Source organism: Pezoporus occidentalis, unplaced genomic scaffold (assembly GCF_034315485.1).
Source record: "Pezoporus occidentalis ecotype Australia unplaced genomic scaffold, CSIRO_AGI_Poc_V1 ctg183, whole genome shotgun sequence".
Taxonomy (NCBI): domain Eukaryota; kingdom Metazoa; phylum Chordata; class Aves; order Psittaciformes; family Psittacidae; genus Pezoporus; species Pezoporus occidentalis.
In genome coordinates, this window is record NW_026913673.1 from 170,826 (window position 1) to 198,791 (window position 27,966).

At 43.4% G+C, this 27,966-nt stretch overlaps 1 protein-coding gene and 1 long non-coding RNA gene across 7 annotated transcripts; one reads left to right on the plus strand and one right to left on the minus strand.

Annotated features, from left to right (window-relative positions):
- Nucleotides 1-108: 108 nt before the first annotated feature.
- Nucleotides 109-18,619, minus strand: SLC13A5 (solute carrier family 13 member 5). 6 transcript variants are annotated; one of them, XM_062615623.1, is made up of 14 exons: nucleotides 18,445-18,619; nucleotides 14,640-14,726; nucleotides 13,162-13,269; nucleotides 10,267-10,395; nucleotides 9,265-9,401; nucleotides 8,646-8,860; nucleotides 6,581-6,749; nucleotides 5,203-5,325; nucleotides 4,447-4,659; nucleotides 3,556-3,677; nucleotides 3,155-3,273; nucleotides 2,624-2,785; nucleotides 1,295-1,432; nucleotides 109-558 (listed from the first exon to the last, which is right to left on the minus strand). In XM_062615623.1, the coding sequence occupies exons 3-14, from the start codon at nucleotides 13,264-13,266 to the stop codon at nucleotides 430-432; spliced, it is 1,761 nt and encodes a 586-aa protein (XP_062471607.1). In that variant the 5' UTR covers nucleotides 13,267-13,269; nucleotides 14,640-14,726; nucleotides 18,445-18,619; the 3' UTR covers nucleotides 109-429. The 6 variants fall into 6 exon arrangements, with proteins under 6 accessions (XP_062471607.1, XP_062471606.1, XP_062471605.1 ...); XM_062615622.1 differs by lacking the exon at nucleotides 14,640-14,726; XM_062615621.1 differs by lacking the exons at nucleotides 14,640-14,726; nucleotides 18,445-18,619 and adding an exon at nucleotides 14,205-14,305 and having other exon boundaries at nucleotides 13,162-13,270.
- A 2,063-nt stretch (nucleotides 18,620-20,682) lies between these two features.
- LOC134162112 (uncharacterized) lies at nucleotides 20,683-22,619 on the plus strand. Its single transcript, XR_009964205.1, has 3 exons — nucleotides 20,683-20,783; nucleotides 21,034-21,103; nucleotides 22,010-22,619. It is a non-coding gene; the product is annotated as an uncharacterized LOC134162112 (long non-coding RNA).
- Nucleotides 22,620-27,966: the final 5,347 nt, after the last annotated feature.

A 27,966-nucleotide genomic window follows, 5' to 3' on the forward strand; every position in this document is an offset into this window, starting at 1 on the left:
GTATTTCCTTTCCTTAAATGTTCCTCAGGAGGCAGAAACATAACATAGCATAACATAATATAGCATAGCATAACAACATAACATAATGTAACATATATAATAAGCATACCCCTTCTTTCACTGGACAAGAAACAAGAATATCTTTGTATAGCTGCTGACTTGCGGATGCAAGTAACAGGTAATGAATTTTCAGCACCTGCTTGAGTGCAGTGGTCAACACTAATGATTTACAAGTCCATACTGGTGATAGGATAGTTCAAACCATTTGATAGAACAGCTGGTTCATCCTGAACTGATGTGTGCCTCCCAGAAGGAAACAAACACCTGACACTGGATCTGAAGTGGTGATGAGACTCTGTATAGGCCTTTGGGCAATAGAGAGGAGTATTAAGGTTCCTTTCCTTCTTGAACACATGAATTCTTCACTGTTCACGGGATAGCTGTGGTGTTTGCCCATGCTGGGAATGTGTCCAGCCCAAACATAGGTCTTCCCCATGTGTTGATGGCCACTGAGACACAGAAGACTCCAATAATGTTCATCACTATACCAGCTTTAACCTGTGAGGACACAAGTCCAAACCAACAATAACCAAACATGAGCACATCAAATTGCAGCAAAGCCCATTTATACATACAGAAGAAAGACACATGGTCAAATAAATCACAGAAATAGCCCTTGTACCCACTGTCCCGTGTTCTTGCTTAGGTGGAACACACTGTGCAAAGTCTTTGAACGCTTTGCTTTATAACTGATCTAGGAGCTTTAAGGCATGTACAAATTACTCTTATTAGTTAAAGAACAGTTCTGCCTCCTTCAAGTCTCTACTTCAAAACCTGGTAATGCTTGGGTACCGGGCACAGAACCTGCACTGTGTGGTCTGGCAGGCAATCAGAGGACCAGAGCCTAGGGCAGCTGATTGTTACCTTCTGCTTTCAGCTCCAGTGGAAACCAGGCTTCAGCTACACTTGCCAAAGCCCCACAAGACTGGAAAGCACTGGCTGCATTTTAACCCTTCAGTGTTTATGAGACTTATGACTTGTCAGTTTTTAATTGCAATGGGTCTGGGCTGTACATCTGCCAAAGCCTGTGAGAAAGGTACTGTTACTTCAGAGATGCAAATCCTTACTGCAATATTAAGACTGCATAAGAGAGAGATATACAGTGATAGTTACAGCCCACAAGATCTTCCTGGTACTTTGTAAATACTTGGCTAAGAAAATTAAACTCTCACCATATTTCAGGACAAAGGCAGTAGGGAGCTTCAGATAAGAGAACAGGCAGTTATCATCTTACCATATCCAAAACATGGATGTGGCCATAGGAAAACACTATTGCATTTGGTGGTGTTGCAACAGGTAGCATGAAGGCAAGGGAAGTACTGAGAGTACCAGGCAGCATAAGATACAAAGGATTGATTTTGACAGATGCAGCCTGCAATGAAATGGAGAGAATATCACACTGAAAGTGTTCCAAAAGAAAAACATAAAGAACATATTCCAGCCCATTGAGGCATATGGGCTTGTTTCATTTCCTGCCATTATATCACCAATTTGCAAGCATTTTATTCTGAAATCCACACATGCTTAAAGATAACTTTGCTCTTGTTTCCTGTCCCACAATACTTAAAAACAAAGCTTCATTCTTTCTTGTTGTTTGTTTTGCTCTATGGTATAATTTGGAGTTCTGGTCAAATTTCTCTAACAGTCTTTTCTTTGACCTCAGACCACACTTGTGCCAGGGTAACACAGGGGTGGGATTATAATTACCAGGCGTGTGGAGTACCACTTTCAGATGTTATATAAACTCTGTGGGACTCAGAACTTAAGTGCCAACTTAAGTCACTAATTGCTCAGCACCTTGATTGGGATCGATTTACTTTGATGAAATGGTCTATGAATAAAGCGGTTGTATTTTACAAATTAAAAAAGTAACCTATTTTTTCCTTTATGTTAGAGTTTCAATTCTGCTCAGAAAAGGCAGCAAAAGTTACCAGGTTTTTGTCTGTAAGTTTTAAAATTCCTCTAGCTTCCTATGGAAAATGACACATTTCTAATAATTGGGCCTACCACTTTCTGTTGTCGAGCAGAAAACCATGAGGATGAAGGAACCACGCAAAGGGATGAATAGGAAATGCTGGATGTTGGTTTCATTTAATGTTTTTGGTTGTTTTTCCAGTTCTGAGTTGATGGTTTAAATACAAAATGACTAGAAGTTTTAAATACAAAATGACACTTCACTTTCTCCAGGTCTAAGGGACACACCTTACAGAAGGCTTGAACTGGCTTCTTTTTCAGAGAGGGTGCCATCAGACAGGCATCCTGAATTAGCTGCTTCTTCCAGGTTGTTGGTTCTCAGGTTCCAGGTGGATAGGTAGGGCAGATTGGAGAAAGTTTGCATTCCCACTTTTTATCTACATATGATGCTATAAACATAGCAGTGAACACCAGCTAAAATCACTATCCATTATGGTATACTGTCAGATGAACTGTTTCATTACTGGCTTTCAGATTAACATTGGAGCAACATTTAAGACAATAAATATGATACTGTTTTGCCACTAGAGATTGCCAGTTTAACTCTGATCTCCCAGTTGGTAGGATAACAGGTTGGAAATAATCTTACCATGGATGCAAAGATAGGTAGGAAGAGGGTGGCTGTGGCGACATTGCTGGTGCATTCTGTGAAGACAGCTACTGTAAGCGAAAGTACCGTTGCAGTGGCCCATGGTGGGATGTATCCTAATGGAGTCATTTGACGACCCAGCCAAACTGAGAGCCCAGATTTCTGACAAGAAAGAAGTGTTTTTCAGTCAGGCTCAGAACCCCTTGCTCGTGAACAGGAACTCCCATTATGTGTAACAGTCCTGCCACATGATGCCAAATGACTCCTGAATTATATAAACACCATTCGGCAAAGTGTGTCAGCCTCCAAGAGGTCAGATAAATTGAAGAACATGGTCAGAGCACACAAACTCCTGAAAAATAGCCACAAATATTCACCTGTCCTCCCAGTTTTTGCTACTTTGGATCTGCCTGCAGATCTGAATATCTCTACTGGATGTGGTTTTGGGTTCATGCCCAGTAATACAGGACTAGATAATGAACCAGAGAAGTCTGCCTTTGAGTCAGAGAAAAACAAGACGTCAGGACATACTGCACTTGCATCAGCCAATGCAAAACCTCCTCCCAGCAGCAGCACAACACTCCAGGGCATCTTCCTTTGAACCACACTCCACTCTAGCAGCGGGGCTGTTAAAAATGGCTTTTTTGTATCTGAAGTGAGAAATGAAAAGCAGAACATGTTTTAAGAAAGTGAAGACATTTTGTCTCCTGTTCTATAAGCTACCAGGAAAAGACCCAACAGGCAGATGCATGTTACTGAGAAACCTGCATAGGGTAAGGGTAGTACACATGGGCAGGGACTGTGCCCAAGCCCAGCCCAAGAAGTGAGAGAGGTGAGCTACCCTGAAGAACTGCATGTGAATCCACTATATGTGTCTGTCATGTTAGCTGGAGCTGGCTGTTTCACAGTGTTACACTTTCCCTTTTAAATACCTTCTTTAGTCTCTTCAGGGTCAGATGTGCTTGCATTCCAGCTTGTGAATTTGGGTTTGTTAGCAGGAAGGATAAAGAGTAGCAAGGCAATAAACATAGCAGGAGCAGAATCAGTGATATACCTGAAGAAGAAAAGAGAATATAGCTTAGAAAATAGTTATCTTTCCTCCTAGAAGATGGCTGGCTTCTAGCATCTTAGTCACTCTCTTTGGTGTCCTGTTTGGGGCTTATACATTAGCAATATGGGTCATTAGGTCACGACTGAGGTCTCTCAGACCTGCCACAACAGAGACAGTAGTAAAAGAAACTAGCTACAATGCACATCGATAACCAGAGTCACAGATGACAACTGCTCCTGCTCTGTGGTGAAGCCAGCGTTCAACAGCTGTATCTCAAAGAACAATGTGTAAAGAAATGGCCTGAATAATAATCCCATTGTGCATTAAGGGCATTTTATGCCCCTTAATATGCCACAGACAGTCTGCAAAGAAGCCATTCAGAGCACCAAATCAGTTTCCCAGTGAGTTCTAAGCTATTGTTCAGAGGTGATATTACCAAATATTCATATGATACCGCAACTTATTGGAGCTCATAAAAACAAAACAGTAACACGTATACAAGTGTGACTAAGACCAGCATTGCAGAAGTTTCTTTTTTTTAGGAGTTTCAGCTTCCTCCATGTCCCAGCCTCCAGCCTTCATTGCAGTAGAAAGTGTCAAACAGTAGATCTCAACTGGTGATCTCACACACAAGCGATAGGATCAAGCCCAGGAAGCATGTGAATTTCAATAAGGTTGGAATTAATGACTCCACACTCAAAATGGAATGCAAGAGCAAGGGAATCTGATTCACAGTCAAGAAGGTGCAGGACAAAAATCCCCTAAAACTTACTTTTCTCCTCCTGGGAAGAGCCCAGCAGCCCAGCCTTTTACGAAGCCTGGGTGTCTGGAAAACCACAAGAGAACCAGAGAAATAAACATCAGGAGGACATTGAATTCAGCATAAGAGATAGGGCCTAACTTCTTCATTTCTGTCTTCAGCACATTGTACGCAGCTTTTTCTTTATCACTTTTCTCTGCTCCACAGCCCCAGCTTTCCTTAAAGCTTGAAGAAAAAAGGAGAAGAAAATACTGTAAGTATTAACATACTAGAAGGATTTAACATGCTTGCCATTCTGAAGCTGTCACTCCTGGGCACAGACACAGACTATAGCAGAGGCCAGGAACAAAGAAATGACAAGAGCGTCAAAGTATTTCATGGGGACATGCTAATTCTCACAGAAGAATGGGGTCTATGAATGGATCTAAGTATCTGTCCAATTTTGAGCAGCCTGGAATGAAAGCCACAGTTTTGAATCAAGGGTAGCAAACCAGATATGCTAGTTCTCTTAGGGCTGACATTCACAGATGTGAAATTGAAATATATGAAGGCAATTATGTCTGAATATTAAGAATATATAAAGCTTTGCCTTAGTGCAACTCCCATGGACACAAAAGGTTTCCAGACCTCAGAAGTTCCTGTGAAATGGAACTGGTTTCTGCTACAAAATTAGTAACTTGTCAGTGGATTCGTCTGACCCGTATTTATCAATAAGCTGATCTACATTAGCCGAGGGGTTTCCACAATATCGTATAGTTAAATACTCACTTGAGTCCTATGAAGGAGCACTGTAACCAAAGCCAAGCTAGTACCAACATAAGAATCATGTTTGGGAATGAAAACCCAAACCAGGAAGCAAAATTCACAATATCATTATTGTTGGGGTATAACCTGAAAAGATAAATGTTTTCCATATGAATGTCAAAACATTTAGTAATCTGCTCTTCCTTTAATATGTGCAAATGACAAATGTACATGTAAATCTGGGACAACCATTTATGTAATTATAGGTAACATCCATAGCCTAACTGAAGTCAAGAGGAAGGCAGCCTTGATTTCAGGGAAAACCTATATAATCCTTGATTTTTCCTGTATTTTATTTTAATGCATATAGAAGCTCATGTTGATCTTTTAGATCTCAGTAAGACAAGCACTGCTGAAAGATTCCACACACATCCTAGGTAGCTTTCACTTCCAACATGCCTGTTCATTTATCCCGAGACAGGACATTCTTTCTTCCTCCCCATTCATGCTAATAGAGCAGGAATTGTCTTCCCTGAAATGAATAGCTGTACTTCAGATTGCTTCAACAGAAGACAAAGTTGCTGGTTGGCTTCAAAAAATGAAGTCAGTATTTTAAGAACTGCAATTTTTATTCAATAGCAAATTTCCAGCTGGGTGTTAAAACGAATGGGTAATGTGGCAGCTGAGGCTGAAGTACTCCCAACAGAATCATAGAATAAACTTGATTGGAAAAGACCTTTTTCATCAAGTCCAACCATTACCCCAGGACTGCCAAGACCACCACTAAACCATGTCTCTGAGGGCCTCATCTACACTTACAGGACTTGGAAAGACTGTGGAGGGACTGTTGTGGAATCTGCAAAATTTCCACTGTAGATTATGTTGCATTTAGATCAATTCCCACACTCAGCTTAGTGAAGAGAGTATTTTGTGGATAACTCCTTTTCTTTACAACAGTGGCTGCACAGTTTCCACAGCCACAGCATGGAGGAATAATATTACAGGAGAGGCTAAACTATTTTTAGCTCTCTTCAGTGTACTTATGAGAAGAGTTAATCATACATCATTCTGATGCTCTTCACTGCAGTTCCTCTGCTGATGTGTTACATTTCAGTTGAAAAAGTGGAGGCAGAAGAACCAGTATCTCTGATTAACAAGCTCTCTGCTGATTGCCAGCAAGTATTGCCAAGTTTCTCAGGAGACCTATGACATCAACACATAGCTGCCTAAAAAAGGCTGAAGCAAAACAATGAGTCCCATCACTTTATACACATTCCTCACTCTTAGTTCACCAACTGGTTATTGCTTACGGTCTGCAACTGAAACTGTCATCTAAGATGAGTCAGCTGGTCACAGAAACAGTACAACAGTATAAGTAAGAGAAAAAGCAAAAATTACTTACTGATTCATCTGGCCTTTCAACACCATGTTTGGTGCTGTTCCAGTGAGTGTTGCAGTTCCCCCAATGCTGGCAGCATAGCATATGCAAAGTGTCATTCCCTTACATATCCGCTTCCTCTTCTTCTTTTCCTCAGATCTGGCATCATCAGGGTCTTGTCCACTGCCTGTGGCTAAACACAAAGAACACGACTAAGGGAAAGTTAGCGTTGCAGAAAGTTCAGGACAGGGTCTGTAGGTTCAGTACACTTTGTGTACGCCATTTATTTTAATTCAAAAAAAAACACAGATATGTCTCCAAATACTTTGGACTCATGTTCATGAGCAGCTAAAGAGAGACGCTGAATATCTGGGTCTACATGATCCAAAGATGCTGCTGTCCGTATAGGTGCCATAGTTTCTCAGCAGCAATTTCCTGTTTCACAGAGAGGCTTACCACCAGCCACATACTGAAGTCATTGAAACCATTCCAATACCACAGAAAGAACCCAACTAGCTTTACTAGCTGTAATATAGGCAGAACACCCCCCCCAACCCCAAAGTATTGCCTGGCGTAACTGTTAAGATCAATATGTTGTGTCAGTTTACATCAGCCATGAAATTTTGCTGCTTTGTCCATTGTTCTCTGAGGTTAACAACCTAATTTTGAAGTCTGACTAGATTAATGGAGCAGGACAATGAATTTATAGCAATTACAACCAACTCAACAATACCAAGAGGTATTTTTGCACACATTTACTACCTTCACTACATGCTACAATAAATTAGCCAGCAAAGCCATGCAGATCCTTCTAACCAACATTAAAAAGAGCATTTGCAAATATGAAAATCGATCTTTAATATAACTGTTTGGAAGCTAGAAATGAGCAGCCTTACAGAGCACTCTGTGTGACCAAGTGACATACTTGTGGGTTTGCACATCTTACATAAACGTGGTGTCTGAGCTTTGTACAATCATAATGCATTCTCCCTTCACAAGTGAGATAAGAAATAAAGCAAACAAAAAGCAGAGATCACAGCTGTATCTAAACTATGTCTCCAAGGTCTAAACAAATATAGCAGTTATGAGTCAAGCTCATAAGAGAACAATGTCTGGCATACATAAACACCCTTTATTACATTGTGTCTCCCATGGACATGTCAGCCAGAAAATGGGCCAGATGTGCCCTGGGCAGAAAGCTTGAAATGTGAGACACAGAATGAGCTACCAACGTTTGCACTTGTCCTTGCACACAGTCACACAGGGAATTGTGGCAGATCAACTTGCTAATTTGGTAAAATCACATCTCCATTAAGATCCCCAGAACACCCCTTCCTCCTCTGAAAGAGAAAGGCACCACAAATCTGATCTTTAATTGTATTTAGTAATGTAGCTTTCTTTACCTCCACTGCAGAGAAGCGAAACCAGAGGGACTGAGTTTGTGCACGTGGTTCAAATCAAGTGAAACCTACTGCAGAACCACAGCACTGACAGAAGGACCTTGTGGAGTCAAGCATTAGGTTAAGATCACACTTGAAAGCATTCCAAACAGCAGTTTGTCTACTGTGAGTCAAATGACACCAGCTCCTCTTGTCCATGTAGCTTTTAAGGCATTTCTCTTTCTTCTCCCCAGCTCCACATACAATTAGGTCAAAAAGAGATATTTATTACTCCAGAACCAAAATAGGCTGTGTTTGCACAAAGTTTTTCAAGCATTCCTATGTGGCTTAGAAGCTGAACCCCCACTGATAATCACAAGACTGGGATTCTCAGGGTTAGATTATACTTCCCACAGGATATGCTTTTCAGTTCCCTGAGAAGGCAGTTAAGTCTAGGGAAACTATGGGAGAATGACCACAGCTTGAAGGAAAGAACATAACAATCTGCATGGGACCTAGCACTAAGCAGAACAAAACAGCAACCAGGAAAATTGGAAACCAATTTGTAAAACCTAGGTGTCATGCATTTGGGTGCTTTCAGTCAGGTCACCATTCTCTTTCTTTGGAAAAGGCACAGAGAACTCTTTCTAGGTCAGGGAGCTCTGAGCATAGCAAGCTCAGTAGAATCAACTCACTGCAGAGGCCCCTACCATGTGCTGAAGTGGGATCTGATGCATTCTTTTCCTCCAGCTCGATCACTTTGTTTGTTTGCCCAGTTGCTTGTTCCATCGTGGTCATATCATACTCTGTGGTGTCCATTTGATCCAGGACAGCCTGGACAATGGGAACCATCATAGCAGTGGTCGCTGTGTTACTTATCCACATGGACAGGAAAGCAGTGACAACCATAAATCCCAGCATGAGGCTGAAAAGAGAGAAACAGAGGAGAAAGGAGAAAAAGAAAACAGACTTTTCTAGGCATTGTAGTCACAGGGATCTGTGTAGTGTCTAGATTTCCTTCCAGGACAGCTCTGCCACCTTCACTGAAGGAATCCCAGAAAGCCAGTTAGCTCCTTAGTCTACACATGATGAAGTCCGTCATCATTCTGCCTCCAAAGGCAAGCACCTAAATTTAGTCAGGTGCTGGTTTTGGCTAAAGGACAAATACCCTGCTGCTGCTGCTGTCAAACTTCACCTCTGTAAAGTCTGTACAAGTGCAGAGAGCTAAAGAGGTTCTTGAAGGTTCCCTTCTTTGCTGATTGTTAAACACCATCCCTAGGCCTCTGCAAAATTGACAGAGGCAAGGAAGAAGTAATGCAATACTCTTACAGTGCAGGTTTCGCCCCAAGAATCAGCAGCACCCTCAGCGCAATCCTTTTGTGAAGATTCCAATGTTCAACAGAAATTGCAACAATCAGCCCTCCAACGAAGAGCATGCTTGTGTCATTTAGGTACTGAAAGCACACCTGAAAGACAGAGAAGGTAGGTCAGGTGCCAAAATGCTGCCTCCTGCTAGCTTCACTAATATGTTTTGCTTCCTGTCCTCTCAAAGCCATTTTCTGCACCAGACCCCATCCCAACACTGGCAGAAGGGGAAGATCCAGCATTAGAGCTACTTCAGTTTCCTGAACTCTTGATCTCCTGTTCAAGTGCTGAAATGTTCAGTGCAGGGGCTTTTTTTTTGCATCATGCACCTTCTTTTTAGATTATCAGGAGTTAATAAAGTACAAAATGAAGCAGTTTCCTAAAACATTGGTAGGAGCTCAAAGTATTGTGTAGGTACCAGAAATGCTGAGCCCCAAAATGGCTTTCTTAGCACCTTTAGTAATCACACCTACCCTTTCCAGCTTGTTGGCCAGAAGTGAACCTTAGCTACAGTACCTAGTATAGCCTTGTGCTAAAGCACTAGCACAAACAGCCAGAATGAGCTTTGGAAGGGACATAGTGTAATTGCTGGTATCATGATCTCTACCCTCTTGGAAGAAGTTTGTTCCATGCGTTTTGAAATCTCACAGAGAACATGTCACACTGCTCTCTCATGGGATGGGTTATGAACACACAAACTGCTGGCACTAGTAGGTGCAGCAGGATCCATGCCTAGAAACAGACTTTTCCCTCTACCACCTTAAGCCCCACACCCATAACATTTTGAGAAAATATATATTTAGTTCAGCATCTTCCCATACAGGAGCCCTGAACACTGCTCAACAGAGTCAGAAACAGCACCACAGAACTGGAGCGCTTTCCTATCTGACTTGTTTGATAAATATTTTTGGGGGAGCACAGCAATGGATTTCCCTGTATCAGATCTGGATTGAGCAAGGTTCTTACTGATTTAGAGCTCAGAACTCCAAGCAGAGGGAAAAATACCACAGGCATGAGGGAGGTAACAGCCAGTGGGATCACTTCAGTGCACCAGTACACAGCCATGATGATGATCATATACGCACATTTGGCCTCCTGCAATACGATGGAAGACACATTTAAGCACAGAAAATTAATTCTTAAAGATAAGAAACATGTTGGTAGCTCTTATAAAAGGCCTAAATACTCCATTGTTTGTAGCTTAACCAGTTACGCTGAAATAGGTAGCAGAAAACCTGAGGATTTAAACTTGTACTTTTAAACCTTGTTCTGAAGTCACTTGCATAAAAAGATCTTTTTGACCACAGTATTTAATACATGCTTCCAAAATGAACAGTGTGAGAAAAACAAACCTTTCACAACTAGGTACACACAGTTTGCAGTGTACAATTGCCTTTTGACAGCTGAGGTGAGCAGATTTCACATCTAGGAGCCAAGAATTGTTAACAGTGCTTGTAGATTTGGGCATTTCTATTTTGAGTTAATTATTTTGAAATGGATGGCCAGATTTCCCAGTGCATGTGATTAGCTTGTATGAAATCACAAGTCTTTGAGGTGTGTCCATTGGCACACCTGAACCCAGAAACTATTATCACTAAGTCATTTAAAAGTTAACTTTTTAAAGTAACTCTTAAAGTAAAATCCTTTTACTTTTTTTTTTCCCCTTTTTTTTTTTGGTGACTAAGAGGTATTTTACTGCTTTCCCAATTCAGACTGTGCTTACCAAGACAGGGAAAGGAGATTCCCTAGGTTAGAAATGTTGCAGCCTTTTTACACTGTTGATGAGGCATTCCTGTACCACAGCCTTTCTTAGTTTGTACTTTCACAGTTGTTCAGAGAAGCAAGCATTCATTAGCCAATGGTAAACAGGGTTTTAAAGCTTAAGCTAGTGTTCGGTAATTCAGAATTTGCTCGTGTTTAGAGTATGTGTTTATAGGATTTTATTTTAAAATAACAAATGGGACTCTATTGCAAAAATAAATGGTGTTACAGTGACATTTAAAAAGTGCTGTAAGGTGATATTTATAAATAGGGGTGTGTTTTCCTTCATTTTTTTGAGAAGCTGAGGAACCAGAAAACAGCCTTTGTCAGTAATTAGGGTTTGGTTTTTTTTCCTCCAGGTTTCCAGGAATAAATTATAGCACAAGTTCTGAAAAAAAAAATTTCTTCAGACAGATCCTATAGGTCTCTTCCCTTAACAAGTATGAGGTGAGCTCATGACAGAATTTATGCTACACTACAGTAGCCAAGTGCTAGAACTGATTGTAGTTAATCTGTTGCCAGTATGAAACACAGATAAACAACCCGAAGTACTAAAAACCACAATACAGAAGGAACTCTGGTTTCATAGAGTGGAGAGTAAATAATTTATATGAAGTTCAAAAATACAACCATGCTTATAAATTAACCAACCATAACCAATTTGAACAACCAAGGATCTGGAATGAAATATATGTCTGTATCTCTACCTACATCAATCTGTGATTTATGGGAACAGTCACAGAATGTTTCTTTGGTGTCTAGTCAGTTGACAGCAGAGACAGTGAGCTGCTTTCTCACTGAGAGCTGAAAAAGCAATCACTAGTGGAAATATTCCTCTCCCACTGTGAAATACTGTAATTTCCCAGATTAGACTGATGACACAATATTTCTACAAATACCAAAACACTTAACCCATATTTATTTTTTTAGGGAAATTGTCTTAGTGTTGGTTAAAGCATTGTCTAACAGTCAGGAATTCCTCTTTCTGTAAAACACCAGCATTCAACTGAAAGGCAGTGCTGATATTACTTAGACAGGTGAACCAGAGTGGCTGGCAATCTTGGCTTTATAAATATGCATGACATTTTCCTGCACTTTATAATACATTGAGCAATACAGATCACTCAGAAGAAAGGCTGCTTTTAGCATTAGAATAGCCTCTATAGCTCTAGTAGGCTAAAATATCATAAACAGAGCTTTCACACTTTGCCAAGAATGCTACTAGACATTAGAGACCAAGCTCTTCACTGAGTTATTCCAATTTTATGCTGGTATAACTCCACTGAAAGCACAGGAGTTGTGCCATCACCACCTCTAGAGTAAGACGGATGTGAACTGGAGAATATTGCATTTGAAACCTGTTGTGATCACTGCGTAACGCACAATGCACAGCTCCCAGCTGCACCACTGATGAAGAATGCCACTCAGCAGCTCTCCCTGAAGCGTAGCAGAGCCTCAGCAGCAGAGCGGGCTGGAGACCCCAGATGTCCTACCTTTCAGTCCACTGCCACCACTACTAGACAGTGCAAGATACAATTCTAAATGTGCAGGCCAGTTATGTGTATATTTATTGTTGACTCAAAAAGAATCGCATCCAATTTGCAAGACAGGTTGGGTCCACGGGAGCCCCGGGTCCTGGCAGTGGCACAACCCTTAGGGTGAATAGAGATTGGCACAGAGCTCCTTCTGCGAGTTGGGCTGCTGAGCACCAGTGCCTGAAGATTTGGGAGTGACACCTGCAACAATGCTCCTGAGACCTGGGACCGAGTGGCAGAAATGCTTCAGAGATGAGGTGCAGGAAGGAGCTGCTCCAGTGCCCTGCGGGGAAGCGAAGTTACCTTAGCAGGGATCAGGTACTTTGCTCTGGTGCAAGGCAGATGCTGTGGCGAGCATGGCCGGTGCTGCACAGCATGCCCAGGGCATGGCCTGCACGAGGCGGGCAAGCAGGCGGGAGCACAGCAAGCCTGGACAGGGCCCCGGGTGGCCGGCTGGGGCAGGGGCTGCTGGGGCAGGGGCTCCTGGGCAGCGGGGGGGGCTCTTGGGGTAGCGGGGGCCGGAGCGGGGGTCTCTGTTCTCCGAGGGGGCCCCGCAGGCACTTACCCGCGTCGGCACAGCGATCGGCAGCGGCAGAAGCAGCAGCGGCGTGAGGAAGAGGATGGCGAAGGACCGGCATCTCAGCAGGGTCTGCAGGCAGGTCGGGGCCATCTTCTGTGGGGACAAACGGTCAGGGCGCGCGCAGGAGCAGCGCCCGCCGCCTTAAGTACGGAGGGACATGGCTGGGGCGACGCGACCCGCCCGCGGCCGGACGGGGGCCGGCCGCTCCCGCCCTGACGGGACATGGGGCTCCTTCCCGCCCTCACGGGACACCGGGCTCGTTCCCGCCCTCACGGGACACCGGGCTGGCTCCTGCCCTCCCTCACGGGACACCGGGCTCGTTCCCGCCCTCACGGACACCGGGCTGGCTCCTGCCCTCCCTCACGGGACACCGGGCTCGTTCCCGCCCCCACGGACACCGGGCTGGCTCCTGCCCTCCCTCACGGGACACCGGGCTGGCTCCTGCCCTCACGGACACCGGGCTGGCTCCTGCCCTCCCTCACTGACACCGGGCTGGCTCCCGCCCTCCCTCACTGACACCGGGCTGGCTCCTGCCCTCCCTCACTGACACCGGGCTGGCTCCTGCCCTCCCTCACTGACACCGGGCTGGCAGCGCTGCAGACGCGGGTCCGGAGCGATCGCGCCGCAGCGGAGCCGCCGTCCAGGCGCGAGCCCGGTGCCCGCAGGCCCTCGCCGGCTCCGGGAGGTTTTCCTGAGTCAGGTGGGGCCGGGCCGCTCCGTCACACGGGAGCCGGGACACGGCGGGGGCATTTCCCGGTTCCTGAGATCCCCCTCTGCCCAGAGCGGGGAACGCTGCCTCATGGCTGTGGGTAAAGCTACGGCACCGGCTGGGAGCGGGTCTTAAAACTCGCCCTGCTCGCGGTGCCTGCAGAAAGTCAGGAGTAAGCCCATATCCTCATCATGCGTATTGTGTAGGGACCGAAGTGTGACACACGGCTTCTCGCGGGTGCTGGGCTTTCAGGAGGTGCTGATGATGCCAAGGGGGATCATCTGTCACTCATTTACACAGTGGTGAGGAAGGACTTAGTTCCTTTAGGGAAATGAGAGTTAAAACCACAGCGGTGGTCTCCCCAAAACAAAGGTCTGTGCAGGCATGCATGGCTGTGCTTCACTGCCTACTGTTTTGTGAGGGATTGTGTGCCTGAGACCTGGGTTAAAAATAACCCAGAAAGGTTAACTTGAAAGGTTATTTTTGATGCCATTCATTTCAGTGATTTGGTCCGAGTGTAGCCACAGAATGGGAATCCTAAGTGATGGTGCCACTAAAAGGGTCGCAAACACTATCAAGATGCCAGAAAGGAACAACTGGAGCTACTGGAAATCAGACTGAAGACAGATACTGATATTTTATGTTCTGCTTTTAGGATGTCAACAGCCACCTGAGATTGAAGGCCGGTGTAAATCATATCTTAACCGTTTGACCCTTCAGTCTCTTAGTACAGTCTTACCAAGCAGTTACTCACAGGAATAATGCTTTTCAGATTCCACAACAAGTAACGAGGGAGCTTTGACTACAGCTTGTGCTATTTGTCCTCTGCTGACCAGAGGAACTTGAGTGACAGAAGTTCAAAACAAGACACTCCAATGTTACTGTCTTGTTTGTAAAAGCAGTGAATGTCCACTAAGGAAAACAGCAGCCAACCGGATCTGGACTGACTCCAAATCTTCAAACCTTTAGCAGCAGTCCCTCTGGGTATCTTACTAACACAGAGGAAACTTTACACCAGTGCAATAGAAGAAAGCAGGGAAATGGACAAAACTTGCATTTCTGTGGCCAGTCTCCAATGAAAAAATGGTCTGTAGTCAACAAAGAAAAGAGACTACAAACACTTAAATAGGAAAATGCAGAGTTAACTGTAAAAGAGCTGTACTAGGCACACTTTGGTAGACCAGTGTAAATATGATTGTCTGTCTTACGAGATGCAGTACAGTAAAGAAAAAATGAAAAGAAAACCCACAAACACGTGTTGACATCTTTAGATTCACTATTCCTGTGAAAGGAGTCTCCTTGTAGCTAGGAATGAGATCAGGGACTCCTGCAGGCAATTAACTAGCCCATGCCTCAGTGTCCGATACAGAGAAGGGAATCCATATTTACTTGTTGTGCAGAATTACTGCAAGCTTGCCTTCAGTGTGTTATGCAAAGTACAGTCTATGATACGCAACAAAACAAAGGATTTACAGAAAAGAACAAACATTTGAATAATAGGAAATTTGATTGATTGATTTTCTGCTGTTCAGATAGCAATCGTCAATCAGAATGGTGTACTTTCGGGAGGAGAAGGGAAGGGGCATGAGAAACATGATGTTCCCTAGGGTTCTTAGGAACAGCTGACTTGGGACAGGGAGAAGAATATGGTGCAGGCCTCCCAAGAGATTATAAAGCAGAAAGGAGGAAAACAGGGAGTTGCCAATCAAGATCAGCAAGGACCTGACCCTTAGAGATAAATACCCACTTCTTCCCCATGGAGCTGCCTGGACAATACCAGGTGAATGAGAGAGGGAGATACAGGAACAACATGGAGTTCAGATTTGAAAGAAAGTGTGTCTATATCACCTTTATCTGAGCGTGGTTGTATCTAAGACCTGGGTCCCAAACTTAGCAATTGAAATCTTTCTATGAATCAAGGCCAAGACTGATAAACTGAGGTTTGAAACCTAAATGTGGAGGAATTCCCAGCAGTCTGACTAAAGCAAAAGCTAGGAAAAATCCTTAAGCATGACCAGAGAAATAAGTAGCTTTCATTTCTTTACTTGTTTTGCAAAAGTAGGCTCCTTTTCTAGAGGCGTGCTTCAGGAGGAGAGTAGGTTGGTTTGTTGGAGTGCATGTGAAATACGTGTTCATGAAAAATATCTGTGCTGACTCTGCTGAGGAGAAATTGAATTAGTGCCAGCTTCAGTTCCTGTGGAGTCTGCTAGGAATTCAGGTACACCCAAGCAAAGCCACTGGCTGTTGCAGAACAGCGGGGACAAAGTCCTGCACTGAACTGAACCGGTAATCTTGAAGGTAAATTCTGACCTTGTTACCCCCTTGCTCAAGCCATCCTGCCACCCACACTTCATATTTAAGGTAGCACTATCACTATTTTATAAACCATTGAAGGTTTTCATGTGTCAATTCATATTCTGCTGTAAGAACCAGGAGGCTGAGAAGTTGCCTGAATCCAAACGTTAGAACCACATATTCACGTATTATCATAAACAGCAGAATGTGGGTGGGAATAAGAATACTGAGTGAGGACAAGAGAAAAGATGCCTACATTCAGACAAGGAGGTGGTAAGGCTGTGCAATGCATAGTAAAGATGCAGGAAGGGGAGAGCAGGACTGGATGAAACAGGGGAAGAGAGCAGTTTACAATGAAGGCCAAGGCTGGGCACTGCTCTCTAAGGGGTCTCTATGTACCAATGGAGAGAAGCACAGAGGAGCATGTTCAGTTTGGAAGTCTTCCAGCTGTTCCCTGCCTCCCTCAGTCTATGCTTACAACTCAGATATACTTGGCACTGGCTGGATGAGAGTGCTACAGGAATGGCAGCTCTTTCACATAATTTGCACACGAGCTTCCTCTTCACTGTGCCAAGGAGGAGGCAGACAAAGCCTTGGCTGCTTACTTTACAGAGCTAGTCTGAAAGCCAGGCAAAAGGAAGCTGCAGAGAACCCATCGTGCTTGCAAAACCTCCAGCAGCAGGAGTTTTAGATGGTTCAGAGAGCATTCAAACTAAAACCTTTCACAGCCTGAAATTTAGCTTGTGCTAATTGAGCACTAACTGCAGGCCTTGAAGAAAAAGGAATCTTTTCCTCCAGTTAGTACAGCTCTGCACATAGCAGAGACCAGAGCAGTATTTACAAATATGTATGCAAGATGTGTGCTTTCATGGTCTTTTACTACTTCTTTAATGACACTAGGTAAAATTATGGTAAATGGTAGGTAAAATGGTGTAACTTTTGGTTGCAGACACCATTTAGAATTGGAATATTGTAGCAGCCTTTGGGCTAAATTTTGATACTCACTGAATAATAAATTTGCTGCTCTTTTTGTTCTTGGTATTAAGTTTCAAATCAGTGTACAAAGGAACTCAGATCTTTGTGTTACAGAGACTTAGATACGGGTTGGAATATGAAGTACAACCAGGAGCTGAATCAGGTCTCTTGTACCTCAGCCTCTTTCTTGGTTACTAGATACCACTTCCCATTTGCTGCTATGCTGCCTTAATAAACACAGGCATTTTAAAGCATATGAAGGACCAAGGGTATGGTGCAGTAACAGACCCAAGCCCATCTCATGGCTCACTGCCACTGATCTGTCCCGGCTCTCTATCCGTTTCTCTGCTGGTGGCTCTGGGGCTCACTGGAGTTTGACTTGACGAAGAAAGCAGAACATTTTTTTGCTGAGTTAGTGAGCTGAATAAGTTCAATGAGGTGTTCAGTGAGCACCAAAGCCAGCCCAAGAGACTGGGCCAGTTATGGCTGGGAACTGGAACAGCTGGGACAGGAATAGCCGCAACTTTCAAGACAGCAGATTCATAGATGAGCTTGACAGCCTGGTTATCAAACCACACACAGTCTTGTGATCTTCCCATTTGAACTTAAGATACCAGATTCAATGTTGTAAGTCACTGTAAAGAGTTCCACTCAGAAGAGGGACACTGCTGAAGACTAGTTAACAAAGGCTGACCTGCATTGTTTTGGCTAGTAGAAAGGGATTGGAAATCAAGTTCCCTTGGAAGATGAGCATTCCAGGGTCATCAGTCCAGGTGGAAAAATTGGGAAAGAAAGGTTTTAGTGTAGTTTAGGCCTTTCCCCAAGAAGCTGCTTTTCTGTTATATCTTACTCACTACAAGCCAATCATCCCAGTTACTCCTGTTAGTGTTGGATAGGAATAGTCTGTGGCAAGGAGGCTTTCCAGGTACCAGTTGATTCATTTAATTAGAGATGCACATATTTTCCACCACTAATTCAAATGCTGCTCAAGCACACAAGTACAGTTTGCCTGTTTTAAAGCAGTTCGTTTGACCTAGATAACTGTTATTTCCTCTCAAGACAAAAACTCTCCACACAGTTATGTTGCAGGCTCCATGCAACATCCAGAGGTACAAAAGTGTTAACAAAGTTATATTAAACAAGGCCTTTAAGATGTATCATACTTGAGATTGAGAAACAAAACTGAAAAAAACCTGACCCTGAGACATCCCAGGACTTAGCAGTGGCAGAACTGTCTTCTGCCCAGGCTTTGGAAATCACACTAAAAAAATAACCAGCTCAGAACTTACCTCTGTGTGATGCTCAACTTAAAAAGGTGCCTGGAGGACCTCTTGTACAATAATGTTATGTGCTGAAAGGTTTACATGGAATTTAAATGGAAAGAGTTATTGCCAGCATTCAGAGAGAATCCCTGTTTCATTACTTTCCGTTTTCCCTCCAATCAGTACTTTCCAGCCACCGCAAGTCCACTGTGTTGCCTTAGGAGTATCTTTCAACTAAGTTCCCAGTGGAGCACCTGATACTTTTCCAAGAAAAGCTTCTGAGGCTCTGAACGAACAGTCCTTTCAGTACAATCCCTGTGCCCAACAACTTCCAACATAAAAGCCCTCATTATGAATTTTGAGTCAGTGGGGTTTTCTCAGTCAGTGTGTGCTGCTGATCAGGCTTTCTTGACCTAGAATTGGTAATGTCTGAATAATTTGCATGAAGCCCTAAAGCACATTTGAATGCTTGCAGGGTAATGACTACAAAAGAAAGAAAGAAAGAAAAAGAAAAGAAAATCATATTTAAAAAATTTGATTTGGAATTGGCAGCTCTGTAACCTTCCCTTAGCTGCCACCTCATTAACATATTTGTTCAAAAGCCTTTTCTCTGCCTCATTACATAATTTGTGTTACAAAATCCAGATAAACACTCATTATTCCCAAGTCTAAATAATGGCTTATTGGGCTTCCTTTTGCTTCTTCTTTCATATTTCCCAGAGAAAAATAGGGACAGAAAGGACTTGTTCGCATGGGAAATGAACCACACTGGTTTCCGAGTAACATCTGGGGCATGTGTTGTGAATGGCATTACAATACATTATACAAATACTAGTGAATGACTCTTCCCAATCTCTCTGCAAAGTAGAAGACTTAATAATCTTGTTCTCATTTTACAGACTAAGGAGGTCAGTTCTTATTTTTTGCATCTCTTGTATCTCATTGTTCCACACTGGGCAGCACCTATGACCTCAGAGAAGAGCTGTTTGTGTCATGCTGCTGTAAGGGATCAGTTGCAGTAGTTGGTACAAGAAATGCTAGGCCTTCCATCAGAAAATCACTTGCACTGAGTGAAAATGTGAAGTTCTGGTTCTTTTCTCTCTAACTTAAATTTCTTCTGAAGTTCCCTATGCAAAAATATGGAGCTGTATGGCTGCCAGCTCAGGTCCTGCTGTGAATTGAACTTATTTGGGAAGGAAGCAAGATGACACCCCATAGTTTCTCTAAGGACTAGCAAACTAATCTGCTTGTGAAACTCCCACTAAAAACTAATACTTGTCTGGCAGTGCTGCTGCTCCTCCTTTAAAGGATGGGTACGCAGTTGTTTAGGGGGGAGTTATGGCACCAGAGGCTTTTTTTCTTTTTTTTTTCTCTGCTCTTAGAGGCAAAGCTATCCAGAATAATAAAAACAATGACAGAAGAGAGCAGGTTCTGCAAACACTGGGGAGAGATCTTGCTCCCTCTCCATCCCCACAAAGTGTGGACATTTGAAGAGTTTTCTAGGATTTTCCTTAACATTATCTAGTTTTCCTGTAATGAAGAGAAGAGGAAGAACCACATGGCAGGAGGGTGTAGATCAGTCATTGCAAAATTCTTCCTTGTCATGGACTGGGTCAACTCTGTTAAATCTCACTGAAATTTCTCTTGCCTTCTCTACAGTTCTCAGTAATTCAGCTAGAAGGGATTGTTGTTTAACCAACCACAGTGAAAGGGCCAAGTGTTGCTTTTTATTATGCTGGTTATTATAAAGCCAAAGTGGCTCCACTGACTGGTAGGTCTTTGGCCATGTTCTTTTATGCCTCTCACATCCTGGAAGTGAAATTCTGCCTGTCAGAAATAAATGGAACTTCTTCCTCTTTCTCTTTGTCTCACAGGAAAAAAATGATTTAGAATTTCCTCCTACTTCATATATAAAACCAGTGATGCATACCTTGGTTTCTTGAAGTTGAGAGGAGCTTTATTAGGCCTAAGGTATTGGGCACTGTGTCAAACCAAAAAATTCCTTAATCCTGTCAATGATTCCAGAAAAGAACAGGCATCAGAAGGTGCAGGAGTTGGCAAAATAAACTGTAGAAAGCAAAACTCCATAGCAACAGAATTCTCTAGGCCAGGGAAGTGAAGCATTTTGAACCACAAAACATGGAGCTGCAGTAGAATTTCAAATACCCTGAAGTTTGAGAGAAGGGATAGCAGATTGGTTTTGAGTGGTGCCAAGAGCAAAATGTAGTCATAGTCTAATTCCCTTTGGCCAGTGGAATCAACATTCTGTGTTTCTCTCAATTTTTTTTCCTTCTGAAGGTACTGGTGGCAATCTTTGTTGGAAGTGCAGTAAGTCTTTCCCAGATGACCACTACTGCCAACATCTGGTAAGCACATTTGAAACTGTGTAAGAGAATTGTCTGTGTTTAATTACCAGACAGGTTATTTCTCTGAAAAGCTACATATGAGGTAAGAAAGAACAGTGTGTCTTGGCTCTTCAGACTATAGTTTCTCAATACAATGTGTCCAGCTGAAGCATCACTGTGAGGGGACCCATTTTTCTCCCTCCTGAATATGATTGCATGTTAAATATAATGTTAAATTCTCCCCTCATATGACTCTTACATATTTTTCTAGACCAAATATCTGGTTTTGACATCATTGAAAAATGCCAGGGTGAAACAAGAATCAAGCCATGGAGAAAATGGTACTGCAGAATTTCAGAAATTTAGAACAGAATTAATCGTTCAGGATTATTCTACATTATGTTGAGAGGAACAATGGGGTATTTTGCAGAGGAAGTGCATCTAGAAATGCTAATACTCAGAATATCACAAAGCTCTTTAGATTCCAACACACAGTAGCTTCCCATGAGGTTGCATTAAGCAAGCATTGCTTCAGAGCCAGTGTTTTCACTCTCTTGACTCAGACTAATACATATTGTGCCTCTCAAATTATGCTACTATGAACAGTGCAGCACCTTCTCTACTGTAAGCAGAGATCAGGACTAAAGATTTCACAGAATAGATGTTCTGCCCCAGTCTGTCTGCTTCAACACCAAATGGAGACTTGAAGAATAGTATCAGAAGACAAGAAGCAAAATAGCATATTCAGTAGAAGTACTGATATAATTATGCCACACAATACCTCCAGTTGTATTTGCACTGATCCATAGGTGGCTTGTAAGTCTCTTCCCTCACCCTGTCCCAGACAGGCTATGAATCCTAACACATCTCTCTTTACTAACATCCCTTCTGCTTTTCAGCTCCTAAGCAGTATTGTTTCCTCTCAGTCCAATTAATTAAGTGAAACTGAAAACACTTGTTCTGAATCTGCCCTTTTTCTACTTGGGCCAGTAAATGAGGTCTTACTTCCCCCGTGAAACTTTCCTCTCCTGTAAATTAAAGAGAGAAAGAATCAAAGTGAGAAACAGGGGTTTTGGCTAGTTTTGAGTTATAGGACTCCAGTCTTGAGGTAAAAGTAAGTACATTTTAATTACACACATGATTTGAATTGCATTGTGGGGGTTTTATGTTGTTCAACTGAGTGATGACATAAAAAGGCTGTAAAACTGTAACTTTAAAGCCACTCATAACTGGTCTTTGTTTTACAGAAAACTCTTTCTAGAGCACTTGTGATTAAATCTGGAAATAGAGGCACATCTTCAGATTGAAGCTTCAGCTCATTTAGGCCAAGGCACTCAAAATGTGACAGCTTTATAGATGAATAAAAGTGACTTGCTACTCTGGATCAAGAGCAAAGAATGAGTCAGAGTTCTATTCCTTACCAAAAAAGGCCTTATAAAAGTTTCACCAGAAAACTGTGGAAGTGATGGGGCTCAACACCTGCTGTCATGTTGTATTTCTGTATAAATTCCCTTAGGAATGTACTTCTGCCACCTGCTTCAGCAGGGAGTGCAGCTTCTTTAAAAAGTTTGGTCTTGAGGAAATAAGGAATTCAGAATTCCTTGTCGTGCTGAGCTCCACCAATTCCCCTTGCCCTCACTGAGAGCTGAAACTAAAGAGTTTTTCAGTGCACAGCCGGTGAAATTAAAGCCCATTAAATTCTGCTCTCCTTCACTTAAGTGAGCCACTGCAAAACAAACAGCTTAGTCTCGGGAGATTGCAGACACATCCAAAGTGTTGGTTTTTATTCAAATGGCAACTGATGGAGCCCAGTGGTGGAAAAGTTAAACAGAGAGTGAGTGGATGCTTTATGGTAATGTCTGTCTGTGAACGTTTGTGAAGCAGCCTTTGCTGCTTGGCATCTTACAACAATAAACATTAAAATGGGTTAACAGTTTTACTACAAGGTGCCATTTTTCTGTTATCTGCCTTTATCTGTGCTCAGTCTTACAAGCTGATGGCTGGAACTAAGGTACCCACGCTGACCTATAATTTATACAGAGAAAGACAGGAAAATAGTTTCATCCATTTTGAAAAGGAGCTCTGAAAGCTTTGCTGCCCGAATGCAAAGGAAGTTGCTGTGCACCTAGAAACAGCCTGGTTTACCAGGCAGGACAAGACATGGGCAGGAGCAGGCAGGTGAGGGGATGGTGCTCGCACCAGCCCTGTTACCACAATGCGGCTGCAGACTCAGGTTGCACTCCATCCTGGGTTAGCACAGGGCAGCTATGGGGAAACACCTTGTGTTGCGAGACAGGAGGCAAAATGGGGAAAAAAAAGTCTGAAGTGTCGCAAATCCTACATTAGCGCACAAGGCCGGCTTTATCTTTACAACCCTTTGGAGGGGAGAGAGAGGAGGCCAAGGTCATGACACAAGTGGCATTTCTTCTCTCCGAAGCACACGGTGCTTATTTCACAAGCTTAGGCAGCAGTGTCATCGTGTGGCTGTTGGTGGTCCTGGCATGAGCTGGGCCAGGCCATGGATACCCGGGCTCCGGAGGGAGGAGAGCCAGGCACAACCATGTCTGAGGTGACACAGCCTTTGGCACCGCTGCCGTTCAGTAATCAATAACGTCAGGCTCCTAGCTAGATTATAGGCAACAGCACCTGCATACAGAGATGAGACAGCCAGGTGGGCTGCAGCACTCCTCAACTCTTCCTGGTGCCCTGGCATGCTTTGGTGCCCAGTGTGCAGATGTGGGAGCGAGCTGCTAGGAGCTTGTCTTGGTAAGAAGAGAGCCACTTGTGAGCCCCCAGAACACATGAGCCAAATAAAAATAGCTCTCTGAAGGACCTCAAATACCGCTGGGAACAACCTGACTCCTTCCTTCTCCCAGGGTGAGGAAATGCCTGTTGTGGCTACATGAAAAGTCACCCTGGTGCTGGGGTGCTGTGCTCACCTCACCCGGCAAGAAACCCCTGTTGCACAGCTCTGGGAGCTCCCTGGAGACAAACCAAGGCCATTCATGTCTGCGGTGTGACCTCTTTCTACATTGCTGAGCTCTAGGACCCGTTCACGTCAGAGACAAAGGACTCTGGAAGCAGCAGTGGTCTCCACTTACTGCAGATCTGAGGTCTGAGGGACAGGGAGACGGCAGCACAAAGTTAAGGGTGAAAAGCAAGCTTCGTTTCTCTTTTGTGTTTGTCGGTTTCAGAATTCGGCGGAGTTGTACTCCTGTTTGGTGTAACAGTGGAAGTAGTTTTGGTCACTAGATGGCAATAAAGAATCGGTGTGCTCGTCCCTGCTCGACAGGGAAAGTTTGCGAGAGCTTGGCCTCGATTTGTCCTTGGAGAAAGAACTGGAAGATAGTAGAGAGCCCATGACAGTAAGGGTGCAGCCACCCTGCCTGGGGATGGGGATGGAGATGGCAATTTGGTTTGCTACCAGCCGTTTCTTATGGAACAGGCAGCAGGGCTCCAACGTGTTCTGGTGAGAGGTTCCACTGCTCCAGGTGAGGAGCGTTCCACTGGCCTGTGATGCCAGTTCCGTGCTCAGCTGGAGTCCTCGGACGGGGTTTTCATACGCTGCGCTATGTGCTCCTTTATGTATCAGAGTTGTCCAAGCTGGTTCACTAAGATGGCAACGACAGAACATCGAGAGGATTGTTTGATCTCAGATTTCTCAGACTGGGTAGCTGTAAATCAAAGGGCAAAAATCGTTCTCTTTGAGCAGTATTTCCCTAGACTTCACTGAGGAAAGCTGTGCAGAATGCTTTCCCAAAATCTGTTGCAGAGATGACACTTTATTTTAAATACCAATAAGACTTCCTTAAATTACTTTATCAATCACTTATGCATGGTGAAAGTATATTATATCTCTATATAAACATATCAAAACCTGTAGGCATGTATTTCCAGTCTGGAGAGGGCAATGAGATGTGCCAAAGTAGGATTTTAAGCTGGGTTACCTACACATTTTTTACTTGCAATACCAAGGAGATAAATGTAAACACTCATTGTAACACATAAAAATGAATCCCATATCGAACACTTTGTTGGAGAAACAATAAACTGCACTAAAAATTGATGAATGACAAATGTATTTTTATTTAAGCGTTTATATTTATGACATTAACAAATAGAAAAATATATGGAAGTATGCAAATAATTCGACAGGGACATTAAAATAAAATGAACAATATCAAGCTGCTCATCCTTCATGAAAATTTTGTGCTTCGATATTTTGGACATTATTAAAGCACATATACCAGGGCTGGTGGAAACACTGAAAATAGATTTAATTCTTCAAACGCCTGCTCCTTCACTATATTTCCCTATTGATAGCTTGAACATTTTAAATTTTGGCATCAATCTGCTTTATGTTGCTTTTATGACATACCTTATGCATGCATATTTTGTGTAATTGGATCATCTTTATACATTTTTCTTTGAAGTTTCACTTAAAGATTCAAGGAAATAATGTAAACTGTGATAAGTAGAACCTTGTATTAGACTTCACCGAAGGGTGATTGTCTACAGCAGGAGTTTAAAGTCTTTATTGTGGACTACTTCTAGCTAAGGAAATAGGACCCTTGTCCAGTTGCTGCCTGAAGTTTTAGAAGCTGCTGTGGTGTCTGTGGGGCCAGGGAGCAGTGACCCCCATAGACCCCACCTGGGCAGTGCCACCGTGGCTGGGGCCAGGTCTGCAATGGATGGGGAGGATGCAGGCAGCCACCCAAACAGTGAGGAACAGCGAAGGTGCGGAGGAGCATTTCCTTCCTTTTGTCTGATGAGTTCTTCATGCTGTGCTGTGGCCACTTTTTAGAGCACCAATTTATCATGTTTCAGTATCAAGCTTCCGCAGCTGGAAGCGAAATGGAGGGGGTGGCTTGCTGGTTTATAAGCTTTCAATATTCTACTTCCAGTTAGTTCCAGTGAGTTTGTTTACATTTGTAGTTTACATGTTGATTCAGAAGTCTCTTCTTCTGCTTTGTGAAGGAGCCAATGCAGGACTAAGGCAGAGGGAAGAGGCCATCTTTTCTGCTTTTTTCCATTAATTACCATTTAAACTGTAAGAATAATTAGTTTGTCCTCTCACACTCTTGGTGGGGATTATTTCACAGCTCTCCCCACTTCCAGCTGTAACAGAGGTATGAAATGCTAGCTTTCTCCAGTCAGCTCATTTCCGGAAAGAAGCTCCGCACCCATTTCTATTTTGCCTTAGGTGGATCTTGCACTTTCTATTTGTCGAATAACCTATTTGATTTAATATTAGCCTCGCAGGAGTCCTCACAGAAGCATCTATACCTTCCTGTAATTTTGCTTTTTCATGGCTGATCACAGTTTCTAGGCTTTACCTTCCACTTGATGGTCAAGCTGTATTTCATTTTATATCACCATAATTAATTTATAAGCTCAGAAGTGGCAGATAATGTTTGTTATGGGGATGACTTCCTCAAACAAGCTCCCTGAAATAACCTCCAAGGAACTGTAAGGATCCCTATGTTTGGTAATTAATTACGCAAACCTACTTTTAACATATCTGAAGGTAATCTGAACAAAAGAAGACAATTGTCCTTGTTAATTCTAATGAAAATTTACTGATGAATATTGCAGTTATGTGCATTACTGTCTACTGTCACTCATGGCTGGGGTACCTTCGGGCAGTGTTGTTTTCCTCCCGTTGTCATTGCTACAGAGGACTAATGAAAAGGGCTGAAGTTAGAGGTGCTGGGGTTTAATTTCAGGAACCACGATTTGCTCGCTCGGATCAGAGTGGGCAGCGCGATGGGTCCTGCCCCACCAGCTCCACACATGGTGTGCAGGGGCCCAGCAGGATAAAGCCGTGCTGCCCACCAGTGCCAGGCTCTTGCAGAGGAGCACTGTGCCCTGGGTGAGTGCTGGGCAGTGGCAGGAGTGTGTCCCACTGGCCATGGGGCTGCTGTCGCTGCCTTGGCACTTTCTGTCCCTTGGATTAAAGAGACACCATTTGGTGTGCAGGTAAAGCAGAACTTTTTATGACCACTTGAAATTGGTTTTTAAGCGTTTGAGAGCACTTCCATTTACTTTTGAGGTAAAGCTGTATCTACCCATGTCAGCTAAGAATTTACCTACTAAGTTTGCATAAGGTGTGTTCAAAGGTCAGGTTTTCTTTAAGGTGCTGAAGTGACAAACCCGAAGGTCTCCTGGACAGTTCTTGAGTGTGAAAATTAATTACGGACTTCAGTTCAGCTTTCTGTGGTCAAGTGCCTTGTCTTTCTGCAAAAGCAGATAATCCACCAGAATGGGCTAGCTCTTGAGTTAGTTTGACTGAGTGCTTCAGTGAAATAATCTCCACACACTGGCTGCCTCCCTCCTTTTACTTCTTACCAGTGTTATGCCTGACCTCTGTGTACATAAATGGTGTAACTGGCTCCTGGAAGCCACGACTCTGTTCTCGTGGAAGCCTGATAGAAGGTGGTGAATGTCTGTTTCTTTTTGTTACCTGTATGAGTGTTGTGTCTTCCCCCAGCTGTGCTGATGGCCCCATCTGTTCAGCAGTGTGTAAACACAGAGGAAAAGGATGCGCTGGAGATCTTACCCACATACACAACTCAGGGAAAAGGGATTGGTTTTTACCTTTACCTCTTGCAGAGACGTGGGGCCGAGAGACGCCAAACTCATGCGTGTTTTCTGGGGTCAGCTGGAGAACCAGCAGATCCAGGCTTTCTGCTCGACTCTTTTAGGCCAAAGCCAGAAAACAGGATAACAACATAACTAAAACATGTGCTTAATCAGTGTTTTATGAGAACTTGTTCTCATGCTTTTTGATGAGCAGTGAGTTTTACCTGTGGGTTTATACCTTATGCTGCAAGGTTAGCCCATGACAGCATAGGTTTTCCAGTTTTTGGGGTGGTTGTGGGGGGGATCTGTTCGCTGCCAGAACGGAACTGGTGAATAATAGCAATGGTTGAGTTCCAAATGGAAGATGGAGAATGGCCTAAGTCTCCACAAGATTGCTTTGACGTCTTGTTTCTAAGTTGACCTCCATGTCCCAGATATCTAAAACTGTAGAGACAGAGACACACAGAGAAAACTGGTAGAACACAAGAGCTGATGCAGTCCCTTGATCCCAGGACCTGACCTGAATGACTTGATCTCTGCAAGCAAACCTGCTTCACAGGTATCTGCAAGGACCGCTGCCGTCCTGTACACGTCAGTTTACTCTCACGCAATTGGAAGCTCC